This window comes from Hemibagrus wyckioides, linkage group LG27, assembly GCF_019097595.1.
Source record: "Hemibagrus wyckioides isolate EC202008001 linkage group LG27, SWU_Hwy_1.0, whole genome shotgun sequence".
In the NCBI taxonomy this organism is placed as follows: Eukaryota; Metazoa; Chordata; class Actinopteri; order Siluriformes; family Bagridae; genus Hemibagrus; species Hemibagrus wyckioides.
Window position 1 is genome coordinate 12022693 of NC_080736.1, and position 13808 is coordinate 12036500.

Sequence of the window (13808 nt, forward strand, 5' to 3'; positions counted from 1 at the left end):
ATGACGGTAATAGCTTAATGTAGGTCGCTCAGAAATTCACGCATGCGCAGCAAATATTTTGTTTGTTTTTCCACAAATTAAAATACACTTGTCTCTGCTGCAGTCAAAGTTTTTATTTATTTATTTATTTATTTCAATGTTTTAACTACAGTGTTAAAATGTTTACACAACCGACGTAATCGAAACAGTCTCAATTTGAATTGATTCTATAGCCCCTTCATAAGTGCACTACATAGGATATAAACGAACGGGTTTACGACCCGCACTAGTGCACTTTGAGTCCAGAAGGGAGTGGTTTGGGATTCGCCCCCGCAGCGGAGAACATGGCGGCGCTGCTGCAACATGGAAGCCGCTACAGTAAACACATTACAGCCGGACGGATTTGCCTTCTGTCGTCTCGTAGCACTGCTTTACACTGTGGCAGGGATAAAGTACATTTCAGTACCAATTTAAATAAGATTCCGATATGCACTAACTGTGCTGGATGGAGGATTGTCGTGCAGCCCAGGCGGGGTGTGAAGTCTCATCTCATTCAGGTCAGTTAAGTAACAGAAACCTGACAAGTGCTCAAGTCTGAATGTCATTTTCATGAAATTCAGGTGAGCGAGATATATTTGTATGAGATGGCAGTCATGTCTGAATCTGCATCATGTTATTTATGTAATTACAGAGCGGCTCTGTTGACGTGTCTTATTAATAACAAGATAGATTTGTCATGGCCATGACGTAGTAAGTCGTAGGCACGAGACCGTGAAGTCATGACCACGGCTTCACCACAGATTTAGACCATCAGATATAGTGACTCTCTAATACACAGATCAGCCATAACTTTATGAGCACTGAGAGGTGACGTGAGTAACACTGATTATCTCCTCGTCATGGCACATGTTAGTGGGTGGGATATATTAGGCAGCAAGTGAACATTTTGTCCTCAAAGTTGATGTGTTAGAAGCAGGAAAAATGGACAAGTGTAAGGATTTGAGTGAGTTTGACGAGGGCCAAATTGTGATGGCTAGACGACTCCAGAGCATCTCCAAAACTGCAGCTCTTGTGGGGTGTTCCCGGTCTGCAGTGGTCAGTATCTATCAAAAGTGGTCCAAGGAAGGAACAGTGGTGAACCGGCGACAGGGTCACGTGGGGACTGAATGCTGGCCCATATAATCCAGTCCAACTGAAGAAGTTAATGCTGGTTCTGATAGAAAGGTGTCAGAATACACAGTGCATGACGGGTCATTAGGCAGGTGGTCATTATGTTATGCCTGGTTGGTGTATATCAGCATAATCTACTGTATAATGAAAGTAAAAAGATCTCAATTCACTCTCAATTTTTGCAGAAAACCGTCTCCTGTGTGTAGGTTACCATGCTTATGTCATCTCCTTGCTTGCAGTGATCACGCTTCATTAAGCTGTGCTCAAGATCTGTGTTACTATTTTGTGGCCACACATCTTGTTGTTACAATTATTTTTAATCACCAGCAGAACTATGTGTCTTTAGCGGAGAACAACTTTCATTTTATTTGTTTGTTTGTTTGTTTGTTTATAGAAAATACTGAACAGACCCCTGAGTCCAACATTTTTAGGGCTGAGCAAAGTGATCTACAGAAACCGCTTGCTCACTGATCCAGTAGGATTGTGGAGGAGTCTTGGTAAGTAACATCTGAAAATCAGTTTACATTTACTTTACATTTCTGGCATTTGGCAGACGCTCCTATTCAGAGCAATCTCATCTTATACAACTGAGCAATTGAGGGTTAATGGCCTTGCTCAGGCACCCAGCAATGGTGGCTTGGTGGACCCGGGATTCAAACTCACAACCTTCCCATCAGTACTCAAATGCCTTAACCACCAAGATACACTATACTGCCAAAAGTTTTGGGACACTCCTCCAAATCTTTGAATTCAGGGGTTGGGCTTGGCCCCTTAGTTCCAATCCAAGAAACTCTTCTTGCTTCAGCATACCAAGATATTTTGGACAATTTCATGCTCCCAACATTGTGGGAACAGTTTGGGGATGACCCCTTCCTGTTCCAACATGATTGTGTATCACTGCACAAAGCAAGATCCATAAAGACATGGATGAGCGAGTTTGGTGTGGAGGAACTTCACTGACCTGCACATCAACCTGATAAAACCTTTGGGATGAATTAGAGAGGAGACTGCGAGCCAGGCCTTCTCCTCCAACATCAGTGAATGTGGTGAACCTCATGAATGTGCTTCTAGAGAGGAATGGACAAAAATTCCCATAAACACACTCCTAAACCTTGTGGAAAACTTTCCCAGAAGAGCTGAAGTGGTTAAGGGCAGGCCATTACATTCATTAACATCTAAAGTCAGATGTCCCGAAACTTTTGGCAATATAGTGTATCACATCCCCCCACATTTACTTTTATGGTGAGACACATGGTCTTTAACAAAAAAAGCACATTTCACTGGATGAGACATTATTGATGTGACATTACGGATGAGAGAGTAGCTCACTTTCTCTCATGCTAAGAATGACTCAGCGGTATTTTCTAACTAAGTGACAAAGCATGTTAGGACATGCATACAACAACAGGCTGAAATTACACAGACAACTAAGCTTAAATTCAACAAAATACGCCAACCTGGTGGCGTTTCTTTGTGAACGGGTGTGTGTATGTTGGAATTGTGTATGATTTCTGAATATCTGTTGTGTACAGCTCACATGCACATATTGTAATGCTCGGATTGGATTCTGTGACACAGGAAAATGATAATTCTAATTGAGTCTCCTGCTAATTTTGAACAGCATTTGGAGTGTTAGTACTCGTATACCAGCTCCTATACTCATGATTCTCTGTTCTTCCAATCAGATGCTGTCAATTATTTCAGCACATCATCTGACAGACAACAGAAGAAAGATGGCTCCAATAAGAAATCACCCAAAGAAGAAGAAGGTATCCTGGATGGATTTCTTTCATTCTTGTTCATTAGTTAATGTTGCGTAATTATTAAGCACGAGTTTCTGTGTCTTTCAGAGGAAAAGAAGAGGCGTGAGCAGGAGAACCAGATGTACAAGGAGCGCCTGCGCATTCTCTTCATCATCGCTGCTTGCATGAGCCTACTGAACTTGTTCACCGCTAACGGAGGAAACATCTCCTGGAACGACTTTGTCAACGAGATGTTGGCCAAAGGAGAGGTGGCACGGGTGCAGGTGGTGCCGGAGAGCGAGATCGTGGAGATCGACCTCCACCCTGGGGCTGTGATTTTTGGCAGGCCTGTGCGTATTCGTGTCCGTGTCGATCGCTTGTCGATAAAGCTTTCATGGGTCTGTGTGCTAATTTAAAGCTACACAACACTGAGTTCTCGAAGCTAAAGCTGTTTGTGTTTTATAGCTGTGAAATTCTTCAACCTGATTGGTCAGTAGGTGTTGTTTAGTTTTGTCTGACAGCAGGTTCCAGCTGTAATGTAAACAATATGTTCATATTAATGCATTTATTCAGTAGTGTTTCTATACTGATGACTCATTCACAGGGACTTGTATAGCAGATGCTCCACATTATATTTACATTTACGTATTTATATTTATTTATTTATTTAGCAGATAATTTTATCCAAAGTGACCTACAAATGAGGAAATACAAGCAAAGTAACATTAGGCAGAGGACAGTACATGTAGTGATACTGCAAAGAGATTTTTAATTGAGTGCTAGAGGAGCAAGGTGCTGGAGGTAGAGGTGTAAGAGATGGTTTAGGACAAGTTAGCGGTTAGTTAAATGTTCGTGGAAGAGGTGGATCTTTAGCCATTTTTTTTTAAAGATGGTGACTGATTTGGCTATTAGGTTGAAAGTTCATTCCACTTAATATAATTCTAATTACAAAAGGTTTTACCAGAGTCAGAGATTTATAATAGCCAGTAAAGGCTTCAGGATAATTCAGTTCAATTTATTTCTATAGCGCCTTTTACAGTGGACATTTGTCTCAAAGCAGCTTTACAAAAGAAGAGAAACAGAGAAAGGAGAGGAAAAAAATAACTCAAAATAAAATAAATTATTAAATTAAATGATTACACTATTTTATCCCTATTTTATTTTATCCCTAATGAGCAAGTCTGTGGCGATGGTGGCAAGGAAAAACTCCGAGTTGATATGAGGAAGAAACCTTGAGAGGAACCAGACTCAGAAGGGAACCTCATCCTCATTTGGGTGACACTGGACAGTAAATAATGTAAATGTAACTGGTTAATGTCCTTTCTACAACAGCACTCAAGGGCCCATGAGGAACTATTAGGTTATTGTAGTTTCTGAGTTCATTATAGACACTAATTCCTTGCCGTCACAAGCTGACAGATGAAATGACAGATCCGGTGTGGTAGTCCCCAAGTGGCTCCGTCCATGGCTGTCTCCTGGATGAAGACTTCCTGTGCTATCAGTTGTCTCACTAACATGTTGAGCTATATATTTGTTTATTATTAATTCCAAGAAAGAGAATAAAGAGAGGCAGGTGAGGGAACAACTGTTTAATGCTAGTGACTTCATGACTTTATAACTATAAACTTTAAAAAAAAAAGCCTAACCGTCAATAATAAATAGAAAATTTTAAATTCTTAGCAAATTGCTATGATATGGTAGAAATAAAAGACATGCTGTGATCGGGAAATAATTGAACACTAATGCCTCATGTTGGGCCACATCACAGCACTCCATCTTGTGTTTAAACCTGAACTTAGCACACTGACCCAGGAACCCTTTTAACTCCATATCCTCCTTCATCGTTCTGACGTTGCACTAAACTATGCTCGGGTTTTCCAGAGACTCGCCCTGACCTACCGCATGCAGGTGGCCAATATCGACAAGTTTGAGGAGAAGCTGCGTGCTGCAGAGGAGCAGCTCAATATCGACCCCAAGGACAGAATACCGGTGTCCTACAAGCGCACAGGCTTCTTTGGGAAGTGAGTAGTTTGGGAATTGAGCTTGGATAACTGCAGTAATGCTGGCAGGGATTTGTTTAATGCTAATTTAAAATTAAAGGCCAGAATTCTTGCTAGCGCTCTGAAAGATGAACTATATGGTTGAAAGTTTGTTTCTCCTGACCCTCACACAGATGTGGTTCTTCCCCAAATCTGTATGTGATGTATGCACACATTTACATTTCTGGCATTAAATACATCTGAGCAATTGAGGGTTAAGGGCCTTGCTCAGGGTATCTGAGTAGCAGCAGTCCACCAAGCAGCAGTGGCACTCACAACTTCACAACTTTCCGATCAGTATTCTGGCACCACTAAGCTAAAACATCCCCACATACAGCTGTATAAGGTCTCTTCTTCCTGTTATGCATTTCCTGAAGGCACAAGGAGACACAAATGATTAAACAGACAGCGATAAATAAATAATAATAAAGCTACCATCTTTAGTTATACATACTCTGGAATATTATCACCAAACCCTGTCCTCTGCAAAATTTAATGGCTGACCAGGATTCTTCACTGGACCTCACTGTTAAGACTAGTGTTGAGTCCAGTAACCAAGGTAAATGATTTAATAAATTGGAGCAGTGGTAGCTTTAAGAAAAGAAATAAGGGCGGTGGTAGCTTGAGTGGTTAACGCTCTGGGTTGTTGTTTGTTGAATCAGGGTTCAGGCCCCAGCACCGCCAAGCTGCCACTTTTGGGCCCTTGAGCAAGGTCCTTAACCCCACCCCAGCTCCAGGGGCACTGCATCATGGCTGACCCTGTGCTCTGACCCCAACCCTCCAAGGATGGGATATGTGAAGATAGAATTTCACTGTGCACTATAAAGGCTATTTAATTTAAACTCAAATCTTAACATTAAGACACAGGACAGAATCATCATGTGTTACTTGCCGGTTTGAACCCAGATCTTTTTCATCCACAGCTAAAGCTTGAACACACCCTCACTGCCACATGCTCTAATCAGAGGAAGGTTATACACATTTTATGTGAACTGTATTAACATTGTAGATAAATCTCCCATTGAAATATACTGCTTAAAAGACCATCAGCTTTCTTAATTTACAACCCAACAGTGTAATTGCTGCTTCCTCGATCAGTCCAACCTGTAACACTGATCAAAACTTCCACTTTTAATCAAGTGAGGAAATTTAAGGCTTCTAGATCAATGATTTCTGACTTTTTAATGCTGTTCGGCACTGATCTGATTTTTCAGCTCCTACATCCTAATCATTCTGTGTTTTCTCTTCACGACTGCAGGGCTCTCTATGCTCTCGGCATGGCCGCGGTCAGTGTTGGAATCCTGTGGTACATCTTCCGTCTGGCAGGGATGGGTGTCCGAGAGGGTGGATTCAGTGCTTTTGTAAGCTATGACTCTTAATACACTCTTTTAAAGCAACAATTTATCCAAATTTTAAAAGTATGCAAATATATGCAACTTCTCCTGAATATACTCAATATATCAGCCAAGATATGAGTGGTGTTTCTTTCTTTTTTGCTTAGTTTTGTGGTATATTTCTGAGAGATAAATAAAGAAACAATTATACTAGTGTGCTGTTAAATTTCATAAAATAGATATCTGTAAACTATGCAAATCAAATTTATATTTATAAAAATCCTGCATTGTAATCTATAATCTAATTCACCTTTGAGCTTTGAGGAAGTTAATTTGGGATTACTTAATAATATGTAGTGAAGCGTGTAATCAAAATCTATGTCTGTTGATTTGTGGCAATATGGATAGTTAAAATACATTTTTTACATATATATAACATTATATAGGCCTAATATTGTGTTGCTTCCCCTTTTGCTGTCAAAACAGCCCTGACCTATCGAGGCATAGACTCCACTAGATTCCTGAAGTTGTGCTGTGGTGTCTGGCACAAAGATGTTAGCAGCAGATCCTTTAAGTCCTGTAAGTTGTTCGGTCGGGCCTCCATGTTCAGGATATTTACAGGACTTGAAGGATACTTTTGATATATACTGACCACTGCAGACCGGGAACACCCCCCAGAGCTGCAGTTTTGGAGATGCTCTGATCCAGTCGTCTAGCCATCACAATGTGGCCCTTCTTCAAACTCGCTCAAATCCTTACGCTTGTCCATTTTTCCTGCTTCTAACACATCAACTTTCAGGACAAAATGTTCACTTGCTGTCTAATATATCCCACCCACTAACAGGTGCCATGATGAGGAGATAATCAGTGTTACTTCACCTGTATGCCTGATTGGTATACATCAAATTTAAATTTAAAAAACACCCTAGGCATAGATTATTTATTTATTTGTTTATTTTATTTATTTATTTATTGCATTCGCTCCATAACCAAGTCAACCAACTAGACAAGAAAACATGTTTTGGTTCATTGACTCTCTATGTAGTTCTTTTTCGTGTCCTTTCTTATTGGTTTGTTTGTTTGTTGTTGAATAAATTTCCCTAGAATCAGTTAAAAATGGCAAAGTTCACCATTGTTGACGGAAAGTCTGGGAAAGGTGTGAGCTTCAAAGATGTAGCCGGGATGCACGAGGCCAAGATGGAGGTGAAGGAGTTTGTGGATTATCTGAAGGTATTAACACACTGATGTGTTTATAGCATTGGATCAGTACCAATCAACCTATCGAAACCTATATCAATCCCCAAAGGTGCGAGTGAGCTAGAAATGATTGAGTGTTTATTTTTGCAGAATCCTGACAGATATTTAAACCTGGGAGCGAAGGTACCAAAGGGTGCACTGCTGCTCGGGCCACCTGGCTGTGGCAAAACCCTGCTGGCTAAGGCAGTAGCTACTGAAGCCCAGGTGCCCTTCCTCACCATGGCTGGCTCTGAGTTTGTGGAGGTGATTGGAGGTAAGACTTCAGCTTGACTTTAGCCTTCTATGAAGTAAGATTAAAGCATATGGAACAAAAAATGTAGGGTTTTTTCCCCCAGACTGACACAGTGCTATAGGATCTGAGATCAACTCCATTAATTTATAATTTTCACGAGCAAGAATTAAAAGTTTCTTTGAATTTTGCTTATGCAGAACAAAACAGTATGAAATTTTAAAGGTTTGTGCTGCAGTTTCTAGTGCAGAAGGCTGATTAAGCATATTACATATAACTAAACAGTGGGCAGTTTAGAGGTTAGGATGCTGGACTACTGATCTTGATAAGGGTGTCTACTAGAATGCCGTAAATGTAAACAACACAGTACTGCTCTATTTTTGCCCTGTAGCTGCTGTTCTTCATTTCCATGACCCAGCATAAAACATTACCATAATGGAAGTGTTTTTGTTGATGTCTGTAAAGCTGATTGATTTCATCTGTTTTAGGTCTTGGTGCTGCGAGGGTGAGGAGTTTGTTTAAAGAGGCGAGAACGCGGGCACCCTGCATCGTCTACATTGACGAGATCGATGCTGTGGGTAAAAAACGGTCCACTAACATGTCCGGCTTCAGCAACACCGAGGAGGAGCAGACCCTCAACCAGCTGCTCGTGGAAATGGATGGTATGGAGGAGATGCTTAATGATTGAAATGATGGATTAATTATAGACTGCTGCTGATTTTGGGTTTCCTAGGGATATCTTTTATTTGGAATGATAATTTTGAATAATAATGAAAAGTCCTGTTTAAGCAGAAAGCAGTAGGATTGGTTAAATGGGGACTGATATGATTCTCAGTTTATCAAGCTGAAATATACAGTACACTTAAAACCACTTTAAGGTCAGTGACAAGCTCTAGTAATGCTGGATTCTCCAAGAGCTTTAGTGGTTAAGATGTTGGACTATTTATTAGAAGGTTGAATTCAAACCCAAGCACCAGCAGCTTGCCATGCTGGGCTCTTGAGCAGGGCCCTTAACCATCAGCTGCTCAGTTGTGAAAAATTTAAATAAATGTGTTTTTTGCTTGTAATTAATATCTTCTTATTTTCTTTAAAAACATTTAAAATGCTATTATTGATGGTTTGATAACTGAAAACCTTAAAATCGACCAATTTGGTCAAGCAACCTGTGGATCAGTCCCTAGTTTTAACCCTATTCCCTGTATCCTGTTTTCCTTATAGGAATGGGTACCACTGATCATGTCATTGTCTTGGCCTCCACCAACCGAGCAGACATTTTGGACAACGCACTGATGAGACCGGGTCGGCTAGACAGACACATATTTATTGACCTCCCCACTCTCCAGGTACTGTATGCGAGATGGTAATGTGTGCTCATGTGACTTGGTTGTGGAAAGAGTAATCTCTGATGGTTCTGATGATTCTAGGAGAGAAAGGAGATCTTTGAGCAGCACTTGAAGATCCTGAAGCTTTCCCATCCTGCCGATTTCTACTCCTTGCGTCTGGCTGAGCTTACACCTGGCTTCAGTGGTGGGTTTCCTGATTATAGTAACTAGAATTATTGTCATCCAGATTTTTCAGGCAGAAAGCTGGGGATGAAGCCTCTCAGATGAGACAATACACAGACTATCCATATGTTATTCAGGCATGGGTTTCCACTACTAAAGCATTCACAAAGTTTTCTAGAAACTTAAAAACAATCTGGCTCCTTTTGTGTGTTTTGTTTTTCTTTCTTTCTTTCTTTCTTTCTTTCTTTCTTTCTTTCTTTCTTTCTTTCTTTCTTTCTTTCTTTCTTTCTTTCTTTCTTTCTTTCTTTCTTTCTTTCTTTCTCTCTCTCTCTCTCTCTCTCTCTCTCTCTCTCTCTCTCTCTCTCTCTCTCATCCCAGGTGCTGATATTGCAAACATTTGTAATGAAGCAGCTCTTCATGCAGCCCGTGAAGGCTACAAGTCCATAGACACCTTTAATTTTGAATACGCAGTGGAGAGAGTTATTGCAGGTAGTGCAGCATCATCTAAATCATAGTTATCTTTGTTATGAGCCTGTATGATGTTAGTCTTGATTTTGGTTGGGATTTGTATTTTGTAGGCAGTGTGAAGAAAAGCAAGATCTTATCCAAAGAGGAGCAGAGGGTTGTGGCCTTCCATGAGTCGGGCCACGCTCTTGTTGGCTGGCTGCTGGAGCACACTGAAGCCGTCATGAAGGTACAGAACACTGTAAAACTTTTCTAAACATATAAATAAAAACAATAACACAAAGTATAATTGTAATGTTGTGCAACTTTGTGCTTTACTCTTTGCTTGCTTGTTATGGTGGTAGGTGTCGATAGCTCCCAGGACCAATGCGGCTCTAGGCTTCGCACAGATCCTGCCGAAGGACCAGTACCTGTTTACCAAAGAACAGCTGTTTGAGAGAATGTGCATGGCTCTGGGTGGAAGAGCCTCTGAAGCCATTACCTTCAACAAAGTCACTACAGGTAGGATTCATCCACTCATCTTTACAATGTTTAAATACAAAAACTGTAAAGATTTTAAAGGAAGAAGGACATTAACCTCTGTGGGGATTTTCACACTCTAAATGTTTAATCCTGGGTTTTTGTAAATCCTAGGTATGTGGAATCCTGGGATATCTTGTGTAAAATTTCACACTGCTCATACTTTATTTTATTTGTTATGTCCTTAACCATGATTGGATTAACAAAGTGGACAACCACTTTAAATAATGGCTTGGCTCAGTGAGGAAATAGGACAAGTCTTCAGCTTCTGATCAGGTGTCTGCTGCTAAGCATTTAACCGTAACACCACAACATTTCACACTGTACATGTTTGGTACTGCAAAAGCACTGCTAATCCTACTTCAGAGCAGAGTTTCATAACCCAGGGGAAAAAGCCGTGCTGCTTTTAAATTACCAGTGTGAAACTTTCCTTTACCTCAGGGTCAAAAGCAGGGATAAGAACAATGATGATCCGGGATTAAGTAAGGTCACATTGTCCATCAGTCCCAGAAAAGAAGGCGTGGCTTCCTAGTGTTTAAAGCTAATTCAGTTTACTAATATTTCAAAGCAGCTTCACAGAAATGTATACATTTTGAATAAATAAATTTATTCCTAATGATCAAGTCAGAGTCAAGTCTGAGATAATATGAGGAAGGAACCTTGAGAGGAACCAGACTCAAAAGGGAACCCAAAGGAACACAAAGTCATGGTTCAGTGATTGAGTGCATTTCAGAGTATTGTATTGAATGTTGTATCATAATTTTGGCCCCTGGAAATCCCCTAAAATGTATACAGCACAGGGAATTACAACTCGGAAATACTACATTAGGCTAATTTTATTAAAAAGTAAGCTCTGTGTTCCCAGGTGCTCAGGATGATCTGCGGAAGGTGACACGTGTCGCCTATGCCATGGTGAAACAGTATGGCATGGTGCCCAGCGTGGGCCAGGTGTCCTTCCCAGAAACCGAGGAGCAGTCTGGGATCGGACGCAGGCCATTCAGCCAGGGACTTCAGCACCAGATGGATCATGTGAGTGTACACACACACACACACACACCAGAAACTAGACTATAGAGTGGAACCTCGGATTTTGAATTTAATTGGTTCTGGAGGCGAGTTCTTAAGGTGAACATTTTGTATTGTTAAACAAATTTTCCCATTAGAAATAATGTGCAAATAATCCGTTCCAGCCACCCAGAAATATTACCAATACGAAGCGTATCTAAACTGTACGGCTGCTTAAAGCCTGACCCCAGCCAAGCATTCCATGTCAAGGGTCCTCACAGGAAGTCCACCCACGCCACCAATCTGTCGACAAAAAAACATGCAAAAAATCGTGGTATCATGGGTTGACTCTTTTTGAAATGGCTTTGTCTGACTGAAAAAAAATCGTAAAATGCGGAAATTGGCTTTCCACTGATGCAAACAAACGGCTCCCAGACATATGAGCAACTTGTATGCTGAAAATACTTCGTATTCCGATTTAAATTTCTTGGAGTATTTCAATTATTAAGCTGAAAATTCATAAGGGAGGGCATTCGTATGCTGCGGTTCCACTGTAATTTCTTTTATGTCAGTAAACGGATGAATGAATGAGCTGAATTGTGATTGTGTTGTTTTTCAGGAAGCTAAGATGCTAATTGCTCGTGCATACAGAAACACTGAGAAACTGCTCCTGGACAACAGGGATAAACTTGTACTGGTGAGTCAGTTTCAGAGAAATTTATTATCAGTTTTTTATTTATCTCGCTCTTCCCTGTACGATCTTGATGTAATTTGCTCTGACCATCCCTACTGTCAAAATTATATATATACTTTTTTAACTTTTCTCCCGGTTGATTTGGTAGAGATTAAATCAGATCTCTTAAAGTACCAATGAAATGATCCATGTGCTCACATCAGCTTCTCTTTTACCCTGAGCATAAACTGTAGTGTAGCAGTTTGTATACAACAAAGTCACTGTAATATATTTTATCTAATGCGTACATTTTGGCCATACTTATACAAGAGGTTCATTTCTTTTTGCACTATAATTAAAACATTATGACATTAGAAATGGAAGATGACAGTAAATCTGATCGTGTTGGCAGAATTCACGTATGATTAATAAGCTGCTCCTTGCAACAATTCTTGTTGAAATGCCAAGCTGTGCAACCTATTATAAGCAAGCTAGAAGGGGAGACGTGCTCCTGCAGTTTTCCATGAGCAACACGCCACTAGAACTATGTACAAAATACACCAACGCACCACACAACATTCAGGCCTCATGTATACCAACAAAATTGAGCACCAGTATACCACCAGCTGTGTTGATGCTGATGATGTAGACATTCTGTGATCTGACAGAAAATAGGCTGTTTTATTTATTTAATTATAATTGGGGGATGTCTTTTTCTTGAATTGGTCATTGCTATTATTAGTAAATCTTAATAAATGACCGATCGTTTGGATCCCAGTCCCAAAGTGGCGAAATAAAAACATATTTTTGACCTCTTGATTTGAAGGATATGAATATTTAGGTCCAGTCTGTTTCTCTGACCTATTGTGTACACTTGAAACTTTCCTCCCTATGTGTGCTTACTTCCTTGATGAATCAGTTTTCTGACTGAAGCTGAAGAGCAAATTCCACAGACAAACGTAGCTAGAAGTCTAGAAATGTTCATTGTTAAATATTACAGAAAAGATGTTCCTTGGTGCTTATGAACTATACAGTAGTTGGTTTATAGACTGTACAGTAACTGTGTTTTGGTTTCAGCTGGCCAACGCACTTCTTGAGCGAGAAGTGGTGAACTACGATGACATCGAGGCTCTGCTCGGTCCTCCTCCACATGGGCCCAAGAAGATGATCGCCCCTCAGAGCTGGATCGAAGCTGAGAAGGATAAGCAGGACATGGGAGAGGAGGAGCCTCCGGTACCGCCCCGAGCTCAGAGAAAAGACGAGGAAGAGGAGAATGAGAACCTGGGGCCAGTGTGATCCTCAGATGTAGGATGTAGCAAAAAAAAAGTGCATAAAAATGGAATCTCCTGCAGGGAATTATGGGTAATGTGTGCTTCTTAGCATAGAAGAGAAGAAAAGGGAGATTTTCTTCTGAGGATCAGAGTGAAGATGGCACTTGTAGGAGAAAGCTGGTTAGTCAGTTTATTTAGGAAGGTAAATGGGATGTGATTTTTACCTGTACACAGTTGCGGTTGTTTAAGCTGCTTACACTGAAGCGCAAATGGACATCACTTAATTAATTAAAGCGCTGTACGCACTGTTTATTTATTCTGACATGGTATATGTCACAAGGCTAAGTTCCGTCACGAGCCAAGCTTTGATTGAGAAATAATCATCGTCGCAGATGATTTTAATTTAACACGTGAACTCCACATGTTGAACACATGTAAAATATGCTGTACGTTTTCCTTTAAAGCAAGTGTTTATAGATGTTATTTTTATGTTGAAGTCTAACAATACTGCAATTCTTCTTTTTATTCTGAACTGAAAGTTATTTTTTACAAAATATGTCATGACCAGACAATTTGCCATTTTGTAAAAGAAATAAATATTTAAAACAAAAACATTTCGT

The 13808-nt window shown here is 40.3% G+C and overlaps 1 protein-coding gene across 1 annotated transcript; it reads left to right on the forward strand.

The window, feature by feature from the left end:
* The first annotated feature begins 292 nt into the window (after positions 1-292).
* Positions 293-13800, forward strand: spg7 (SPG7 matrix AAA peptidase subunit, paraplegin). The gene is made up of 17 exons (XM_058382090.1): positions 293-536; positions 1544-1646; positions 2835-2918; positions 3000-3241; positions 4773-4912; positions 6189-6291; positions 7369-7494; positions 7612-7774; positions 8239-8412; positions 8969-9093; positions 9175-9277; positions 9634-9744; positions 9834-9949; positions 10065-10221; positions 11105-11268; positions 11864-11941; positions 12995-13800. The coding sequence occupies exons 1-17, from the start codon at positions 324-326 to the stop codon at positions 13211-13213; spliced, it is 2421 nt and encodes an 806-aa protein (XP_058238073.1). The 5' UTR covers positions 293-323; the 3' UTR covers positions 13214-13800.
* The last annotated feature ends 8 nt before the right edge of the window (positions 13801-13808 follow it).